This window comes from Manis pentadactyla, chromosome 14 (assembly GCF_030020395.1).
Source record: "Manis pentadactyla isolate mManPen7 chromosome 14, mManPen7.hap1, whole genome shotgun sequence".
NCBI lineage: Eukaryota > Metazoa > Chordata > Mammalia > Pholidota > Manidae > Manis > Manis pentadactyla.
In genome coordinates, this window is record NC_080032.1 from 85,498,881 (window position 1) to 85,518,776 (window position 19,896).

General features: G+C 40.2%; 1 protein-coding gene across 1 annotated transcript in view; it reads right to left on the reverse strand.

Moving 5' to 3' along the window:
• SYT10 (synaptotagmin 10) overlaps positions 1-15,845 on the reverse strand; it is a 54,636-nt gene extending 38,791 nt beyond the window's left edge. Inside the window, exons 1-2 of the mRNA XM_036889614.2 lie at positions 15,499-15,845; positions 3,572-3,929 (exon numbers count right to left, since the gene is read on the reverse strand). Of these exons, the coding sequence (XP_036745509.2) occupies positions 3,572-3,929; positions 15,499-15,649 (509 nt within the window). The 5' untranslated portion in view covers positions 15,650-15,845. The remainder of the gene's footprint in view (positions 1-3,571; positions 3,930-15,498) is intronic.
• Between the last annotated feature and the right edge of the window lie 4,051 nt (positions 15,846-19,896).

The following is a 19,896-nucleotide window of genomic DNA, read 5'->3' on the forward strand; positions in this document are numbered from 1 at the left end:
CTTCTGCTGCAAATATTTTTGGCAGGACAGACCTTGAACATGTTAGCCGTGACTTCAATGCCTCCTCCTACTTTGATTCCAGGTGGCTCTATCGCCCATTATTCCTCCACTGAGCTCTATTTTCTGATCAAGGTAACTTACTTGATGTTTTCATAGCAAGATTTCCTGTTCTGTCTTTTCATATAAAAATGTTTCCATCTGGGATGCACACCCTCTCCCAAATGCCATTTATCTGAATTCCCAGTTTCTTTAGCCTCAGCTTAAAGGCCTTCTCCATGCCTCATGCTGGAAATAATTTTTCTATCCTCAAAATGCCACATTTTCCCCCACACAGTTCACACTTGTAATTCCTTATACTGAAGTTGGCATTGCATGTCTCATCTCTGCATCATGTTGTACGATTTTTCCAGCTCTCTTGAGTGTGAAGAGTGGACAGAAGGGACAGAATACACTGTCTATACCCATTAGTAAGTATCTGCTGAATAAGGTTATTGAATGAATGAACAATCAATGAAGACAGACGCTAGAAGAATGTCAGGAATGAAGAAATACACAGTTGCCTGCTGGGTTGTTAGGCTGCTGCTGTGCCCCTGGGGCCAGATGTCCAGGTATTTGAAAAGGAAGATGAGAAGTTCCAGCAATGCTGTTAACGTCTGGATCCATCATGATGTCACTTAATGATAGAGACAAATAAAACTTGAAAGAGCAGGATGTCTGTCATTTATCATCCGAACAGAATTAAAGGGAGTCCCACCAGGAGACTAGAGCTGGGATATCCTAATAAGGCGAGGAAACTGAGCATTCAACTAAAATGAATTGTGTGCATGTGTGTGTGTTTTATGGGTTGATTTTGTTACATCTCAACAAAAAGTGAGCATTTGAACAGAATCATGAGATTTATGAAAATGTACCCTTGATCTCTGTGTGCAAGCAGACTGCATAATGAACTCAGCCATTTCCCCCTTCTGTCCACATAAAAGTAACTTCTAGTAAGACCAAGTAGTTAATGTGTAGATGAGGGGTTTTGAGTACTAGGAATAATCAGGTTTTCTGCAAGGAATTCATCCCACAGCCAAACAGATTAAAATCATGACTCTCGTCATTCACAATAACCACACATAATTCCTGTTTTTTAAAACACTGCAAGGAGCAGGAAGATGGCCTCTGTTCTCCAGTGTCCAAACTGCCTGTCTGAAGCCCACCTGCAACCCCATCTTTGATTACAAAGTACTATATCTTCTTGGCTTTAACATTTACAATGTGAAACCATCAATCTGGATAAATGTGAATTCGAACTCTTGTCACCTGCATGGCATTAGGCAAATGTTTAAATCTCTCAGGGCTTCAGTGAATTCCCAAGTAATGGGAATAATTAATAATACTTCATGCAGGTTGGAGGAAGATCAGCAGGAAATTGCAAGTGCTCAAAAATAATTCTTTTTTTTCTTCCTTCCCCAGCTACTCATAGATACAAAGAAATTTGAAGAGGCAGATGAAATGATACCAAAGTTCTAGCAAAACTAGGAATGTGTATTCCACTTTTTCTCCTAGAAAATAGAATATGTACAACCCAATTCTTATATTTTTTGAGATGGTGAGAAAAAGTTTTACTGATTTATTCAGTTTCACATAATTATTGAGAAATCCAGAGCTTGAGTGATGTGTCTTCATTCCTATTGTACATTATTTCTAGAATTCAATCTGCAAACCAAGTCCTCACACCTGTGTCTTCAATAAGTAATCCTTCATTCTCCCTAGACAGGGACAACCAGACAAGCTGTCTCTTTACATTCAACACATAATACCTTTGAGATAGTGCTTTGTTTTCCCCAGGTTTCCAAAGACATCTGGGCAGAGAAAGCCAAGTTATTTTCATGGCTTTACCCCAATTTGTCTTCATTAGGTCAGTGTCCTTACATAAGGTGCCCTAATCAACTAAAAGACTTGAATAATTCTGAATACTAAGCTGATATATATTCATAGCTGTTGTTAATATTTTAAAAATGTTTTGTAGATTAATTGAACATTTTCACTCTGAGATTTCTGAGTGTCTTAATATTAAATATTCTATTTGGTCACAGTTTGCATCACTGATCACAGTGATAACCAAATAATGACATGGGGTTATTTTAAAGCAGTTTTCCTATAGACATTAAAGAAAAGTGGTATGGGATAATTTTTTAAAGTTAAATATCCATAATAAATACATTCACATGAACATATATTGAGTCATATTACATAAAAATGCTACTGCCCAGGAAAGTTGTCAGAAAATAACTAAATATGAGGCATTCCTTGGTTATAAATTCTCAACATCACAGAAAATAAGAGTATGGAAAAAACACCTCCATCCATTCTCCTTATCCCAAATTTCCTTTTCCACCAAAGCAAGTTATTCTTACTTATCTCCCTGGAATATATTTGAGAAAGAAGTGGATTTATTCATAGGTACAATACTTTTTCATTTCACTAAAGATATATTGAATGTTGTAATATTCACAAAAGAATATTGAAAGTTCTTTCAATAGTAGCAAATGACCCAGACACAGCTTTTCAATTTGATAGATTTCTAAACCCATATAAGTATGTCATGTCAGAAAGCATATATGTATCTTAGATTTAGAGGTAGGAAGGTAAGATTAGGAAAGCAACTAGTTTGCAGTAAATAGCATTTACCTCCCCGTTCTGTTGATGTTGCCCTACCCTAGTTTTAGGGTAAAACTAGGCACTCCTTTTGGGAACCAGAAAAAATGGCCACTACAATGTTGTCATTCATTGTAAGGACTGAAGACCATACTTGGTAGAAAAAAATGATTCTTCACCAGAATGTCATTTTCCATTACCATTAACACAATTTGAAATACACTATAGCAAATTATTTTCATTTCAGCAAACTTTTGCTGATTTTTTTTCCAGGTTAGTTAAAAATATAACTCATCTCCATCAGGAGGTCTCTCTTTTCCTTCCTTCCATATACACTCCTCGTATGCTCATGACAGCCATCAAAGTTCTTGGGGAACTTACACTCTGCCCACGAGGGTCCAGTCTGAGTTCAAACAGGCAATGGAATTTCCCGGCAGTTTCATATTTATGGCACAAGTTCCATGTAGACTTGAGCATTGACCTCTGTTACTCAGTTTTGACTGTGAACTACATGATTTCATGACAGGCACTGCAAATGGTTGTTTTCTTGGTATTTATTGGTTGAATTAAACTAATAGTGTTAAGTAACAGCTCTCATCCAATGATGTTTCAAGAGAAAGAGTTAATAAAAGATAACCTATAGTCACATGACTTCACGGGGATTTCAAGTTCTACTAAACCCTTGCCACGGTCCTGCTCCCTATTTGGCTTCTTCTCAGTTTCTCTCTCTCCTTGCTCCTATTTACTCTGCTTTACCCTTTTCCTTTCCATTCAGTTATGTTTCCTGTTTCTCATTTCTCCTGTTTGTCTTTTCTTTTCTCCCTTTCTGCAGTTTTTCTCTCTTATAAAATCACACAGAACACACACACACACACATGCACGCACACACGCACACACACAGAGTTTTGTATGTTTGATCTCTCCTTACCGGGATGAAGACGTAGGCTCAGTAGTTTGTCTCTGCACACGTGCATGTTTAATCAAATGTTCTTTTAAAGCGGTTTGGACTTCTGCTGGGATATCAGGGGAAGTGTGGCTGATTTTTATTGCAGGCTCGATAGCTTTGAGTGCTGGCTTTCCATTTTCTTTAACTTCTTTTTTCTCTTCAGTCTCAAAAACTTCAGTAGGAGCATTTGACACGCTCTGTGGAAGGGCACTGATGTTGGAAGTCACGGGTTTGCTTCTCCAGCAAGGCCAGCACAGCTTCCAGAAGACAAAAAGTGAGACAACCAACAGGGCCAGACCACAGAAGCTGACAACGACTGCTAACAAGCTGACTGAAATATCTGGAAAAAATTGCAATGTGAAGAAATGTTAATTTATCGATAGAGTACATAAAAGCAGAAATCGTGAGATAATTTTATATTATGATTATCATGAACAACTTCCTGACCGCCCCTTGGCCATTTGGGGCAGACCCACACTTTGAATGGCATTTCACAGCATCCTTGTGATGTGACCCCGGGCTATTGATCCATCTTGATTCTTCCGCCAGTCTCCTACAATGCTCCTTCCCTGGGCCACACAACACTCTTCTCATGATGTGCAGGCTGTTCCATGTTCCAAAGCATTTTCTCCTGCCTGGCTGCTTGGCAAATCTGTATTTACCCTTCAGTAATCAGATCTAATGGGACCTCTGCCCTAAAGCTCTGCCTCTTCTATTCCTAAGGGCTTTTGAAGAGCACCCACCACTGCAACACTGCTTTTATATCAATTGATTGGCCTATAATACTTTATCCCCAAACTCTTGGGACATGATGTGTTTCAAAAATTACTACTGTTTCTTTTGGATGTTAGGAAGGTTATACGGTACACATTACCGGGGCTCACATTCAGTACCCAATCCCGTTAGTATGTCTGTAATGAAATGTAGGAATTAGTCACACTAAGTGGGGTCACTAAAGATTGTAAGTAGCTTAATGCCAGTACAGGTAAGGTGTTGGTCCCAAATGGCTACAATTTACAAAATAATTTTCAGTATTTAGGGTTTTGAGATTTCATAATTGTGGGTAAGGGATTGTGGAGACCTGTACTTATTTTGCTTCTCTAAATGTTCCCATCCTACCAATACACTCATTCTCTGATCCTTCAGAGTAAAACCCAAATTAATTCACCTTTTTATTTTTAGTGTCTAGTACGTATCACATCAACGTTTACGGAGCTGCTGAAAACATATTCTGGGAGTTATCTGAAAAGGCACTCAAATGTCTATGGATTTCAAGGTGGTTGGATGGTTCAAAGTTGACTGATTTGGACGGAATATGCAGAAACTCTTCTAGTTGGGAGATAGTATAATATAGCTTGTGTTGTGGACCCAGTTAGTCCTGGGTTCAGATTGTCAACTCTACCTCTGGGTGTCTTTGAGCAAGCTGTTCATGTTTTAAGAGCCACAGTAAAATAGGTGTACTTATATTTATTGCATAGGAATGTCATGAGGTATAAATAAGGAAATGTATACAAAGTAGTTAGCATTGTAATTTATATAGTAAGTACAACAATGGGCTGGTATCCTATCAACTGTTTATTTTTCTTTAAGAGTACATGCGGGAAAAGAAGCATAGGTATGGATTAGTATGGATTGAATGGTAATTTACAGATTAGTAAAGTGAGACCCATCTTCTGATCCTATCTCTTGCCGAAAGGAATGAATTTGTAATGGAGACCACCATTTCTAAGTAAATGTTGATGTTTCAGGAAGTTAGTAAATAACATCCCATTTCCCTATCTTCTTGTGCTCAGAACACTTGAGAGAAACATAGTTTTCAAACAGGTAGCAATTAAAATACTAGGGAATATCAACTTAGGTCTGTTAGAACATGGACTTGCTAATGAATCACTCTGAATTAATTACACTTATCCATGGAGTCACGGGCCTGGCTGGACAACCACACATATCCCTCATGAGAACTTGACCCTATAAATCTTACTACACAGAGGAGTAGAGAATATTTGTTTACTGAGGACATGAAGACTGCACCTCAAAGAAGTGGGAAACAGGTAAGCCATTTCTCAAGGATGCAGGTGGGCCAAGAATCCAGGATTATTCCTATCGTGTAGCTCCTTCTATCCAGACATAAAGCGAGGGGGAAAGGTATTTCCCCTCAACAATAAAATGTGAAAAAGTTACAACTTTTTCCTGAAATATGAAACTAAAATTATAAATAGAAGCTTATTATATTTTATATATTTTTACATTGCTTGCTATTGCAATTAGAACTAAAAGTATTAAAAAACAACCAGCTATTTAATATTTAGATCTTTATGACATAATTTTTTCAATAAAATTTGTTAAACAAAATGAAAATCTGACTATCAAAAGATTAAGGGAGGGTCTGGAAGAATTTATCAAGTCATTAAAATGTTTTTTTATGATTCAATGATTATTTAATGATTGCAATTGAACATTTAACTATAACATGAAGAACGTTATAAATTTGGACTTAGTTTGAAGAAAAAATTCAGGAGCCCAAGAAACATTTTTGAGTCAAGGTATGGAAATGGTCAGGTATACATTTCAGAAATGACACTCTGGCTAAGGAGAAGAAAAGAGTGGAGGCCAGAATAGAAGAGGAAAACTAGTTAACAGATTATAAGAATCATCCCTATGAGAGCTTGTAGTGGTTCTGAATGAGAGTTGCTGAAATGGGAAAAAGAACAGACTAGGGAGATAACTGGGAAGTTAAAGCTCTAGTTGCAGAATGTGACAACTTAAGTACAAGAACATGACTCATTGGGAGACCAACAGGATGATGAAATAAGGAGGACCATGGCTTCACCTTTGGCCCCCATATTGAGTTGGAAGAACTGTGGTCCTGCAAGTAGAAATTTTGAGTAAGCAGTTGGCCATGCACAACTGTAACTCAAGGTAAATGGAAGGATTTCCTTAAAGAGTTGAATCTGAATCCATGAAGGGTAGACAGAAGCTCCTCAATAGAATCCTGAGGACACCGTTACTTACAGAAAGAGAACTTCAAGGAACAAGCCTGTACATGTGGAAGATTGAGCAAGAGTAGGGGAATTAAAAAAAAAAATCAGGTCAATATGTTTTCAAAGAAGTTTGGAGAAGAATATTTTAAAAGTGGTCAACAGTGTAAAAAGTTTAAATAAGTTCAATTCAAACAAGGGTTGACAAGTAACTATTAACTTTAATAAGTAGTCCTTTAGTGAATTTGGTGAGACTAGTGAAGCAAAGGATGTGTTTACTAGATTAATATGGTTTAACAAATGAATAGGGTTGTGGAAGTGGAGCCTATGAGACTAGAAAAGTCCTTCAGGAAACTGGGTTTAGGACAGGAGGAGAGAGGGCAGTAACCAGAGAAGCCCATGGAGTTGATGAAGGTGTTTATCAGGATGAACAATACTTAAGCATGTTTTAAAACTTACGGGAAGTAGTCAGCAGACAAGAAGAGACAGGAAGTTAGGCAGAGTGAATAGTAAATAGAAATGTCCCGTTAAAAAAAAACGTTCAGACCCCCCACTTGATGGGGGTCTGAAGCAAGGGTGAAGGGAGTGAATCCCTTTTCCATTTGTAAGAAAACCAGGATGGTTCTGGATTCAGGTAACTTTTTAGATTTTTGGGAAGTCCAGTGAATTCTTATTTATAATACTATTTTCTCTCTGAAGTAAGAGTTAGGGTTTGCTGCCAGTTATCTTGGGATATTTGGGAATAGTGTGGAGTATTTAAATAGAGTGGGGAAAATGTGAAATAGACACTGTAGAGAGCAGAAAATAGGAAAACAGAGAATGTATGGTCAGGACTGAGGATTCTTTTGAAATTGGAAACTAATAAGAGTAAAACTAGCCTGCCTGCAATACTTCGAACCTCTTAAGCATTCAGTTTATTTGGTGTAGGAATAAAGAAGCAGATGAATTTATCCACGAATGAGGTTCTCCTCGAACCCCTGCCGAGAAGGATGGGAAACACCTCCAAGGAGAAAGTGATTTCAATGATGAATCATAAGTAAGATGCCGCATTTGATAGGGAATTTGCAGAGAAGAAGGGTGAATGGATTGGAGTTTCCAAATGAGAAAGACAAAAGCATAGGAGTTTTTGGTGGGGGACTGGGGAAGTAAGGTGGAGAAGAGATCACTGGGGGACGGAGCCGACCACTGAGAGGCGGGTGATGAATATAAGTGGCTTGCCATCTCCTCTCGGCCTTTGAAGTTACCCATTTTAGTGGGCAAACTTCATGAGAACCTTTCTCCAGCTCAGATTTTCAGTATCTCTGGATAATTTAAAGAACTGTTATATGACAGCCATCCTATTTTATCTTGGTAAGACTAAGCGTTAATGAAATTTACAGAAATGAAATTAGGCTCTGAGATAATCAGGTTTAAAATTGCTTAAACTCTGGTTTGATTACATACATATGTACAACCATTGCTCTATCACTATCTACTTATCTCTCTGTGTGAATGAATGACTTTGTATCTCTGACTCATTTTTGATATAAAGATCTTACTCTTTCTTCATGTCATTATCTCAGAAAAAAAAAGTGACACAGTTCTGAAAAGGTGTAAAAAGACAACCCTAGTAAGAAAACAGTAATCCAAAACAATGCCAGTTCCTCAGAAACTTGTAGTAAAGCAGAACCTCGCTAGTCTATATAACCAGACCATAACATGCACATAGTTTTATTCACTGTGGCTTGTGAAAACCATTAGGTCTAATTACCTAGTACCCATGCAGATGGCTGATTGTGCACAAAAGCATACTCTCAGCTGCAATTAACCCTGCCTTAAGTGAATATTCTTACCTGTGTCTTTCTGTACCTTTCAAAAAAAAACTCTACTTTTTAAATTTTCAAATGTACCAAGATGTGATTTCTCATAATTAACCAGAAATTATAATTTCTTTGGTTACTCGCCATTGTTGCCTGGCCACAGACTATGTTTATGGCATTTTTCTGAAGAGAAGGAGAGGGAATAAAACTCAAATCAGCAGCTCTGATTCAAAGAAAGCTGAGGAATGCTGCCTCTAAAAGGAAAATTTGGAATTATCTTCAAAGTTAACTTATTTATCTTATGCAGATGGCATTAGTATTATATTAGGGCATAATTCTGACTTTTATAACAAGGGACCAAATTAACAGTGACAAGCAAGATTCAAGTTTATTTCTCTCTCATGTAATTAATTGTCCCAGCACAAGCTAGCCAGGGCAGTTACATCAACTTCAAGGTATCCAGAATCCTGTTTCCTTCTATATTTTTGCTTTGCTACTCGAAGGTTTTTGCCTTCTCCAATATGGCAAGCCATCATGTCCACATTCCAGACAGCTGGATGGTGGATACCATCCAGGGACTAACAAAGGAAATGGGAAGGTGAGGTTACGCCCTCCATCCTAAGGCATGACCTGGAAGTAGGACGCATCACTGCTGCTGACGTGCTGATGGGCAGAATTAGGTGCAGTCACCAACTGCGAGGTAGGTTGAGAAAAGTTTCCTTTTTAAAAAAGTTTTAATGCTGCCACATACCCAACGAAAAAGGGCTTCTACTATTGTGAAATAGAAGGGGGAGTGAATACGGGACAACAACTAGCAGTCTCTTCCTCATCCATAAATCCAATATAGAATCAATCAACATATTTACCTTTCAGCAATGCCTCTTATAATTTATATCTTAATTGTATTGACTTTTGCCTTTCTCTTGAATTTCAAAAAATGATAAACTTTTCTTTATTTGGTTATAAAATGCATATTTTAAAACATTTTTGTTTTCTGCAATCAGAATGTATTTTAGTATCAGTGGTTTGTTACAACCATTAATAGCCAGGAAGTGTGTCATAATTTTCTCTATGTATGTGCTAAAGCAAAAACATTAGCACCAAAGGTCATAGAATGAGTCTAGGTGGCTTGGAAGAAAGTACTGGAGAAAACAGTGAAACACATCTTTAACCCTTGTAAGCCAAACTTTTTTGGGGAATAGATGGTGAAAGTTAGTGCGTCAGATGAATTTGGCAACATGGCCAACATTACACATAATTGTACAGCTTTAGAGCACAACACCAATGGAGCTTGTATGTTATGTGCATTCTTTTAAGGAAAAATATATGTATCATTAACACCCTTGACAACACTACTGATGGCACAGAGTCCAATAATGAGTGGAAAAACAAAAGCATCATGAAATCTGAATTAAAAAGCCATTCAGAAGAATCAGACTCAGAATTATAATTAAAAAAAATTTTCACCCATTTATATCTTTTCCTTTTTTGTTTGTATAAGAGTGACAAGTGATTTTAAAAATAGATCTCTAAGTTTTAAGAGAAGTCTTTCCATAAGTAAGGAAAAAAAATTCTATGTGATAAAAAAGCATCAAGTCATAATTTAATTAGCAACATTCTTTTTCCCTTTTTTGGTACCATATGAAATAATGGTACATCTTATAACAGTAGCATCTAGATTCAATCATTTATGATACCAATATGGAATTAAAATATCCACATTTATTTAAAAAATCTTTATGGATGTTCACAATTGGGTAAATAATTTAGAATCTGTGATTGTATATAAATTCTAGATTTAACTTCAACTATGCACAGAATTCAATTAATGGCACCAGTACATTTTAATGTCTGGCACAGTGGCTTTTCATATAATAATAAGTTCTAATAAGTATTTGTTGAGTAGAAGTCAATGCTAAAATCACCTCTCAGCTACAATAACAACTCATACTGTGCCATATTAGAAATGCTAATAGGCTTAATATTGTTTTATTCATGATTCTTATAAATCTATGACTATTGAAACAAAACTAAAGGAATAATTAAGACTGAAAACAATAGTTCTCATTTGACTAAAATAATTCTGCAGTATAAACAAACTGACATTTATAAGGTTTTAAAAATTTGACTGTAACGTTCTCTATTCAATAACGGAATGTTAAACTGTAGATCATAACATGCTTCAGGATCCACCTGAATGTGAAAAAAAAAAGTTAATATCAATTCCTTTTTCCTTTCCTCCAGGCCTCCTCCCACCAGTGACTCTACCCTCTGGCCCTGAGGCCATCACTGCCTAACTCCCCTCCCCCTAGGAGGATATATCTAAGGAGCTCTGGTTCTTATCTGAGCTCCATCACGAACTAGTTGTGATTTGAGGGGAAGTTCCTAACTATTCCTGCCTTAGTTTTCACTATTGCAAAATGATTTCTATTTGTAGCTGGAATGTAGCTATTTGAATAATACAATTATCTTTTCCATGCTACTTTCTATTTAAGCAAACTAACAGACTTCTTTTTTACTTGTGGAAATGGAGCTATTAAACAGCTCTTCCTACTTTTCTAGAACTTCAGTAAACTTAATGCACTTATTATGCAACACTTACACATTTAGCCACTGGATCACAGCTTTACTTGAGAACCCGCTGAGGAAAGTCACTGGCCATCCATATGGTGTTCAGCTGCTTTTTCATTAGTTTGTTGCTCATTTTAGTCCAGCTTTTATATGCCTCAAGTGCTCTATTTTCTGCCATTATCATAAACTAAATATGTTGTATGCCTATCTGTGTAGATATTGTATTGGGCACTGGAGAAACAATGATACAAATTTATGCAATTCAGTTTCAGAAGGGATTTGGAGATTATTAAATAGCACCCATCATTTCACAAATAAGGATATTGAGGCTTCTTGAGAATAAAGTCATTAATTAAATTATTTATTCTTTCATTCATTCAATAAATATTTGTTGACACTCTAGTAGGAGCCACATATTTTTCTAGGCACCAAGGGTAAAATAGTCAACAAACCACTGCCCTCAAACAGCTTACATCTTAGTGACTTTATGTGTATATTGTTAGTAGAATAAAGTGGAGATCAGGAAGGATACAATTATATTTTCAAAATATAGGTCATTTAATTACCATTAGAAATTCCACTAACCATTTATAATAATATTTATCTTCTGCCAGAATTTTGTACAAAAAAGAAAAGCTTGTAAATGAATGTAGAATTATCCCAAATAAAGACCAATTTTTTTCTATAAAACAAAATTACAATGATGATTTAGGTTTTAAAAAATGTGATTTGAATGGACGGCTATATACTTTTAAGAACAAAATAACTCTTGTAAGAATCAGATTGCAGAGACTCACAGCTCATATAAAAAGGAAATGCAGATCTTAATGTGTCTCAAGAAAATAAAAGAGGTTAAAGCAAAAGAAAATCCTGTTAATACTGCCAAAGTATGACATCTCAGAAGTAAGAAAAATAGATGTTTGCTGAGACCTGCTGGCCTCTGAAGATAGTCAGTCAGTCACCCATTTCTCTTTGGAGCAAATGAGACCAAGCACAGTACGAACTCGTGATCATGTACAAATGAGACTAGAAGCAGTATAGGGTGGGCATTCTTCCTTGGAGTAACAATGGAGAAAGGAAGAAGTCCTCTTATATATCCTTCACCAAATGGGCCTATAGTTCTGAATTCACTGTGGTTCACTTACTCTTTTCCAAACCTATTAAGTCTCAAGGAAAATTTTCCATTATGTTCCTAAATTGCAATTCTTCATACAATCATTAGAATGTATAAAACTCAGTGGTGTAGTGATACAAAACTTAAAACTAAATTTAGTAATCACTTGCTTTCTGTCTGTAGACAAAACTCAGTGAAGTTCCCTTACTCATTTTAATCCCTCTTGATAGACTTAAAATGCCTTAATCTCAGAGGAAAATCATGATATAATTAAAAAATTTTTACTTATTCATCTTGTTTCTTATTGGTCAAACAACTTCAAGGAAATCCTTTGCCAATATACCTACAAGATATCATATCTGATAAGTTGCAGAACACATGTATGAATGTTTAAATTTTTAGATTTTTTAGTTCCAAATAAAAAAGTAAAAATGCAAAATTAAAAGTGATTAATGTTTACCTGAAATATTTAGAATAACATTAGTTCTATGCAATTGTAATGTGACTCTGAGCTCAAGCGGGTTTGATTAGCTGTGATTTATGAGATCTGCTTTTCAAGCAAGTCTCCTAAAACCTCATCAGCATTTGAATATGGATCAGCAATTAAAAAGACCAACCAGAAATGAACCCAAGTCCAGCTCAAAAACTATTATGTACATTCAGTCACAGTGTATCTGAAAAATAACATTTGAGGCCAATATGCTGTTTTGTATTTCTGCTAAGCATTCTAGTATTAAATCAATTTCTGCATCAAAATGAATTTAGTGGGTGACATATCCATTTAGAGGGAAGGGGAGAATCAGTAGTAAAAAAAAAAGAAAAAATTTGATTTTCTAACAACTGCACACGATGAACTTTCTAGTACCAGTAATGTTGACATCAATAATGTCTCTAATAAACTATTCCAAAAGTGAATTAACTAGCGTTGGCAGCTGTGCTCTAAGTCGTCACAAATTTTACTAACATATAGGATTGGTTGACTTGATTGGCAAAGATCCTCAAGGTCAGTAACACTGCTTCCGTTTCTCCTACTGCTGTTATGGTGAAGAGCACGGTGAAGCTCGCTGTTTACTGGCATTTTAAACACTGGTGGTATAATATTTTATTTACATATGTGACTCCTCAGTTCTTTAATGTAGAAGGACTTTAATTGGGATTACCTGAATTTCTCTCCCAATACCCCTATGTGAAGGAATCTAAAAATATACACAGTCTGGAAGCTTGTGATTGTCGCTGCAACTTGAGAATAACTGACACCATCTGGGTAGTCCTGATTAACATTCAAAGTAAATAACCACTGTACCATTCAATGTGGATGGCTTCCTACCAATACTGTGCCTCTAATTAAACAAACAGTGAGTAGAAGCATTACTTACTGGAAGGGTTTTTATTTTGAGATCTATAATAAAGGGCACCCATGCATAGGTTATAAGAAAATCTGTGAAGAATAATATGCAGCTGAGTGGCTAATATAACTAAAGACTCAGCAAGTAATCTTTGAATCTACTTTATAGGTACGTATTGGTATTTGGAGTTTACTCGTGGATTAAAGCATTTTACTTCTAATTGTTGCATAGATTTACAAATGGAAAACGTAATCTTGTGCATCTTTACATCTGATACACAACCTAGTAGAAAGCCTTCTCTGGTGGTAACTGTGCAATATATATGCATATATCAAATTGAATATTCCATTTGAACAGGATTTCTCTCCCTTAAGGGGAGAAAAATATCCATTTAATTGTTTCAGACTAATTTTTTCACCACTTTTTGGTCCCGAGGAAAAGTCCAAAAGGAATTAGGATTGTAACTACTTCTTATAGTCCTCAGAACCCTTTCCACAATTCATATACTGCATTTTGCCTTAAGGTGATACAGTTGTGTATTTAGAAAGATGTAGAAGCTAGTATTCGGTCTCAACCTTGACAAGTTTTCCTCATTACCAGCCAATTTGAGACCTAGTAAAACTTGGTGCATGATCACAAAGGGAATGGGGAGGGCGGTGAGTTATTTATTCATAGCATCAATTGTTAAGTGACCAAAATATAGGTCTTTAAACTCACTCTCATTCCTTCCATTACTCCCTTCTCTGAGTCTTACCTTCAGCATGTGTACCGCTGAAGACACTTCAGAAAAGCTTATCCAGTATCACCACAGAGGACTTTCAGGTCACACTAATTTGAGTGTTTATCTTATGCTTAACCACCGTACACCTGACTCGCATATACACCAATGTTTACCCAGTCCCTTCCACTCCTAGTTGAGTTTCATACATTGCTAGGAGTTTCACACTCACTGAACAAATGGAAACGGCTGTTAACGTTCATACACATTCACACAACTTAGGTCTCCAGCATGCGGACAGCAAAAACTATGCACCGTTCCGCTCCGGCGTCCAAGCAGCCAGGCTCAGACAGAGTCCTCTTGCCGTGACCAGAGAATGCGAAAACCCAGCAGATACTCCATTTAAGTAAGTGGTTGTAAAAGCTAAGCCGCATCTCCTCCCATCTCCATCCCCGTCCCTTTGTCTTTGGTGGTGGGGTGGTGGGGTGGCCTCAGTAAGGGCGCCCCCTTGCCTCCTTCCCAGCGCGCAGGGCTTTCTGCGGTCCTGTTCTGCTCTGGGCTCAGCGGCGCGCCGGTCCCTGTCGCCCCGGCTACCCTCAGGCTCCAGCCCGGCCGGGGGACCGGCAGGCAGGAGAGCAGAGGGAAAGAACCGCCTTCCAAAGGGGCCCCGCCCCGTCCAGCCCGATGCCGCAAACCCCGCGTCCAGGACTTGTTTGCCTCCCAGAGCAACAAGTGACCCTCCCCGGGGATTCTTGCAACCCCGCGGCCCGTCCAGTCCGTGCAAACCGCGCGAAGGCCGCTCAGACCCGCTCCTGCGCAGGCGGTTGAAACCCTTTCCCCGAGCGCGACCAGGACACCGGGTCCGAGGCGGCCCCCTCCCCGCTCTTGAGAAAGATCCGTCACCCGAGACTTCTTTCAGACCCCAAATTTCTGACGGCCGATCCCTCCCCATTTCCTCCAAGTTTTCGGAAGGGGCGAGAGGATGCCCTGGGGTGGGGAAGCAGGACAGCATGTGTGCGGCCACGGCTGGAACCGGTGCCCTCCCGACTCCGCTTCACCGGTGCCCCGGGTCTTAGCTGTCACCTCACAAGGGGGGATCAATAAGCCCTGGGGCTTTGCTGACGGTGTCATAACCCTAGAAACCCATCCGTCCTCCGGGCTCGGGGCTGCCAGACGCTCGACAGGTGGCAGCGCGCGTTCCCCCGCGCGGACACTTTCCGCGCTCGGGGGCCCAGGTGGTGCCCCGGGTCCGCGAACCCCCTGCCCCCGCCCGCCTCCCGCCGCGGGACGGAGGCCCCGGGTCCCGGCAGCCCGCCTCCCGGAGCTGCGGACGGCGCCGCGAGGCAGGAGGGCGCCCCGGGCCGGGGCGGGGCGCGCGCTCACCGGTGCTGCCGCCGCCCTGGCCGCCGCGCTCCGCGGGGAAGATGCCCGCGCACGTCTCGCGCTCCACGCGGCCCGCGAAGCACAGCTCGGTGACGATGCGCAGCGCCTTCTGGCACAGGCTGCCCACGCCGTCCTCCTGCGGGAGGCTCATCGTGGGCGCTCCGCCGCCGCCCGTCCCTCCCGAGCCTGCAGGCGGGCCCCGGGCGCTCAGCCGCAGCCCGCCGGCGGCTCTCGGGCCGGGCGCGCGCCGGCTCTCAGGCGCCCCGCGGCGGCCCCATGGCGGGAGCGCGGGCCGCGGGGCTCGGCGGCGGCGGCGGGGCCGGGTTCGCGCCGACTCTCCGGCCAGCGGGAGCCCCGGCGGCGCGCGGGGCGCGGGGAGGCGGGCGAGGCCGGGGCCCCGACTCGCCGGAACGCCCCCCGCTCGGCCGGGGGCCTAGCATCGGCCAATGGCAGCTCGGCGCGCGCCCCGACGCCCGGCGGCGGAGCGCGCGGCCCCCTCCCGGGAGCGCCGCAGGCGGGGAGGGTTCGGGGCGGGGCCGGGGGGGGGTCCCCGTGTCCTGAGGGGCGGTGCTGCCGAGGCGGGGGGCGCTCGCGGGGCGCCTCTGTCCTCCCGGGACCTCCCCAGCCTCCGAACCTCCCCCCAGCCTCCTCGCCGCCAGCGCGACTCCAGGTGTGCGTCGATGTGCTCCGGCCGCTTCCACTTTTGCGAAAAGTCATTCCAACTGAAGACAAACTGAAAAAGTTAACTCTTAGGAATGAGTAGATGACTAGTCAAAGCAGACATCCATGGCGAGAGGAAAGCCAGCCCTGGAAAGCTTTCTAAGTGGATGGTTTAGAGACAATATTGAAACCAAGAGGTCTTTTACTTTCTAGTAGTGAAATTCACCATAAGGCACATTTCCTTTTTACCCAGTTATTCTTTTTTTTATGCATAATACTTTGAATAGGCAAATTTAAATCTATTGCTTTTGATATTTTTCTCTTTTTTTAAACCCTGTCAGGTAGATCATAGGTCATGCAAGAAATATGTTATTTGTATTAATAGGTTTCTGTCGATTAACCCGTGACTGGCAATTGAGAACGCACAATTTGGCTCCTTTATCACTTTTAGAAGCGACTTAAATACTGAAAAAAGACATGGTTATGAATTAAGAGGAGTTAAGGTTATGTTCAAAACCGTCATACACACGTCTGCTTAATCTTGAAGAAAGAGCTTTCAGATCTTTATCACAGGCCATAAAATGAGGGGCTTGCTTCTCTACTGGTCTTAAAATTCTCTAATGCAAACTGGTGCAGATCACTTATGGAGCTAAAGTTATAAAATGATGTTAATCAGTATGCGCCACAAGGTTACAGTAAATACACTTACATTGTTTCTAAATTGTTTTCAGGCAGAGTTTAGTATAATCTGAGGATTGATGTAACATTTATTAGGTGAGAGATGCTTTGTTTTTGCAGTGGAATATCCTGAACGTGTTAGCATATTTCTGCTGGTGGAATAAGTAGTCTTATTTTAAACTGCTAGACAGTTTATGATAAATTATTTCCTCTGTTAGGACACTATGGTAAAGCTTACTATAAATATGAGGCATAGCTGCCCAGTAGGTAAGCATTCATTAGTTGAATCATTTTGACCTGATTCATAGGACAATTGGTATAGTGAGGACTATTTTTATCATGAATTACCCACAGACTAAAATCTGTAGCCTTTATTTACTTGTTATTATGCACATTGATTGGAGTAGTTTTCAGATCAGATGACTAAATAGATAATTTCACTGTCAATTAAAAATATATATTGGATATCTATTGTATGTTTGAGCAAAGTAACCCACTTGAATAAGGCCCTTTCCAGTTGTCCCTAGCCTCCGGCGCTCCACAATCTAGACAGACCCATATTAAAAAGCGTGCAGTACAATGCTGTGCTCTCTTATTTACTGTGTGAGCAGAACTGTTTTGTGGGATGAACAAAGGAGTGATTTATACTACTGACAAACTCTCATTGCTTAAATGGAGTAATGGATAAGGTCTCTCTACTGACCCTCTTATGCTTGATTTCAGTGTTAAATATTATTGAGTAAACAAATTATGAAAATAACTTTCCTGGTACTTGTTGATGTGGTTTTCGACCCATTGCTCCTCTTACTGCTGTGCTTCCTCCACAAGCAGAATTCATTTCACTTGGATATTCATTTTTCTGAATTTATTTGTCTGAAATAGCCTTGCTTTCATCTAAAATTAACACCACAAGGTTTTGATTTTTTCTTCTTTGTCCTTTAGCCCATCTCACACAGCTCGTTAGCAGGTGAATCAAACCAGTTTTTCCTGTCACTTATTAACAGCTCCTGTAAGGGTTTTTGGGAAAAGTAGAAACTGCATTCAAGGTCACTTTTATTTTCAAGGCTGAAGGAAAAGATGACAAGAATTTCAGTTCATAGTCTTCAAAGTGTTCGCCAATGATTTCAACTAACAAGAGCCTATCAAGTGAACTGAACAATACAGATTGGCATTTACTTCCCCACCGACACTGTGAAGGAGTTGCTGAGACAGTAAAGGAGGGGAGATCAGGTTAGACGGCTATTTACTGAGCACCATTTGCTGTTTTAAGGGCGGGAGGATGTAGCAATAGTCAATAAACACCGTATGGGTCCCTGTCACAGCTTCCTATTGAAAGGTCTCTGCATTACGTGGAGAAGGGTTTGGTTTGGAGGTGAAGAACCATAGAGAATTCCCACATGTGCTAAGCTAGCCTCTCGAGTGGTATTTGGCACTGATTTTCCTGCTTATTCAACTCTTTCAGTTCTTTCTTTCCCCCTTCCTAAGCCCCTTTCAAAATCTGGAGGGAAGGGAGTTACTTTCTCAGGTAGAGAGCTTCCTAAGGTGCTGGGAATTTGGAAATCATTACTGACACTACAATTTCAAATATTACTTGACCCCCAAGACAGGAACTAAGAGGGTGGGTAACAGAAATCTCAGAACAGCTGAGCTCAGACTTAATGAAGATTAAAGACCAATATGACATTTTAGCTTACTGCAAGCTTTCCTACCTAACTTTTATGTGTTCTGCAGGCAGCTCAGACTCATCAGAGACACATTCTAATTTCCTGCACACCCGTGGGCCTGCCCCAGCATTCCTCAGTTCGGAGAATGGCATTGCCACTCATTCCCAGCTGGTGGTAATGGTGACTGGACTCTGCCTTACTTGGAAGGGTGTTATACTGAGAAGCCCAGTCCTATTCTGACTGCAGATCCCTTTAATCAGCCTGCCTCTTCATTCCGGAAGGATAGGTGTCCTCTCTTGGTTCATTCAGTCTGATGGATACTCAGTAAGAATTTCAGATGGAGTCTCAGCTTCAGATCCTTTAACTTTGAGAAATTCTATTGATTTATTCATTCAGTGATTCTCTGTCTTCTTCATTTCTGTGTAGTCTGTCCCTGAAAATCCTTAATGTTAGATTTTTAACTGCTAGGATTGAATCTCCAATTTTTTTTTGTTTCTCTTCTGTTTTCCATCCCTAAATTTTGGGAGATTTCCTTGACTTTCTGCTCTGAGCCTTCTATTAAGTCAAATATTTTTTTTTCCTGTTTTCCATTAAATTAGCAGTTTCAGTGATTACAGTGTTAAGGTATGCATAGTTTTTTGTCTACTGATTATTTTGTTTCTTATTTTTTGTGCTTTATTTACCTGGCTATATTAATTGTGTATTTTTAGCACCCCCTCTCCCTGGCTCTGCTTCTGCCTTGTGTCTTTTTCCTCTGAATAACTTTTTTCTTTTTTGTTTAGTTGTTGTTCTTCATGTTGTAGGGTTTTCTGAGGTTTCTGCTGATACAAACGATTAAATACAATGCATTTATATTTAAAAGCACTATAATAAGAAGGTCCAAGTGCATTAGGAAGGCTTATAATGAGTGGGCTTCACTGAAGGGCCATTCAGGGTATTTTGAATCAGAGTATCCCCAAATATCAGGAAGGGCCTATCTAATCTTTCTTTAGGGATGTGGGGTAATAATTACAGTCCACCTGCTTTTATTTAACTCTCCTTGTTCAGTCTGGGGCCTCAGTCTGCCCTTCCATAGTTCTGGTGTCTTGCTCTGGAGCATTTCCAGTTTAAAATTCCCAGGAAAAGACTTTTATTTGCAAGGTTGGGGAAGGACAATCACTTGACTGCAAGAGTTGTGTAGGTGGACCTGGAGCCTCAAGACACCTTAAGAATGACTCCCAGCCCTGCCTTTTTTTAGCCCCTTCCCCTAATGCCATCTTCTGAGGATCAGTATAAGGCACCTGTTTGTGTTTTTTCTGACACTTTCTACGGGGAGCACTAGCGTGCATTGCTGGCTGGCGTCTCTGGAAGCTGGAGTTAGGCTGTTAGTTCTGGCCCCCCGGCTCCCGTCTTGTAA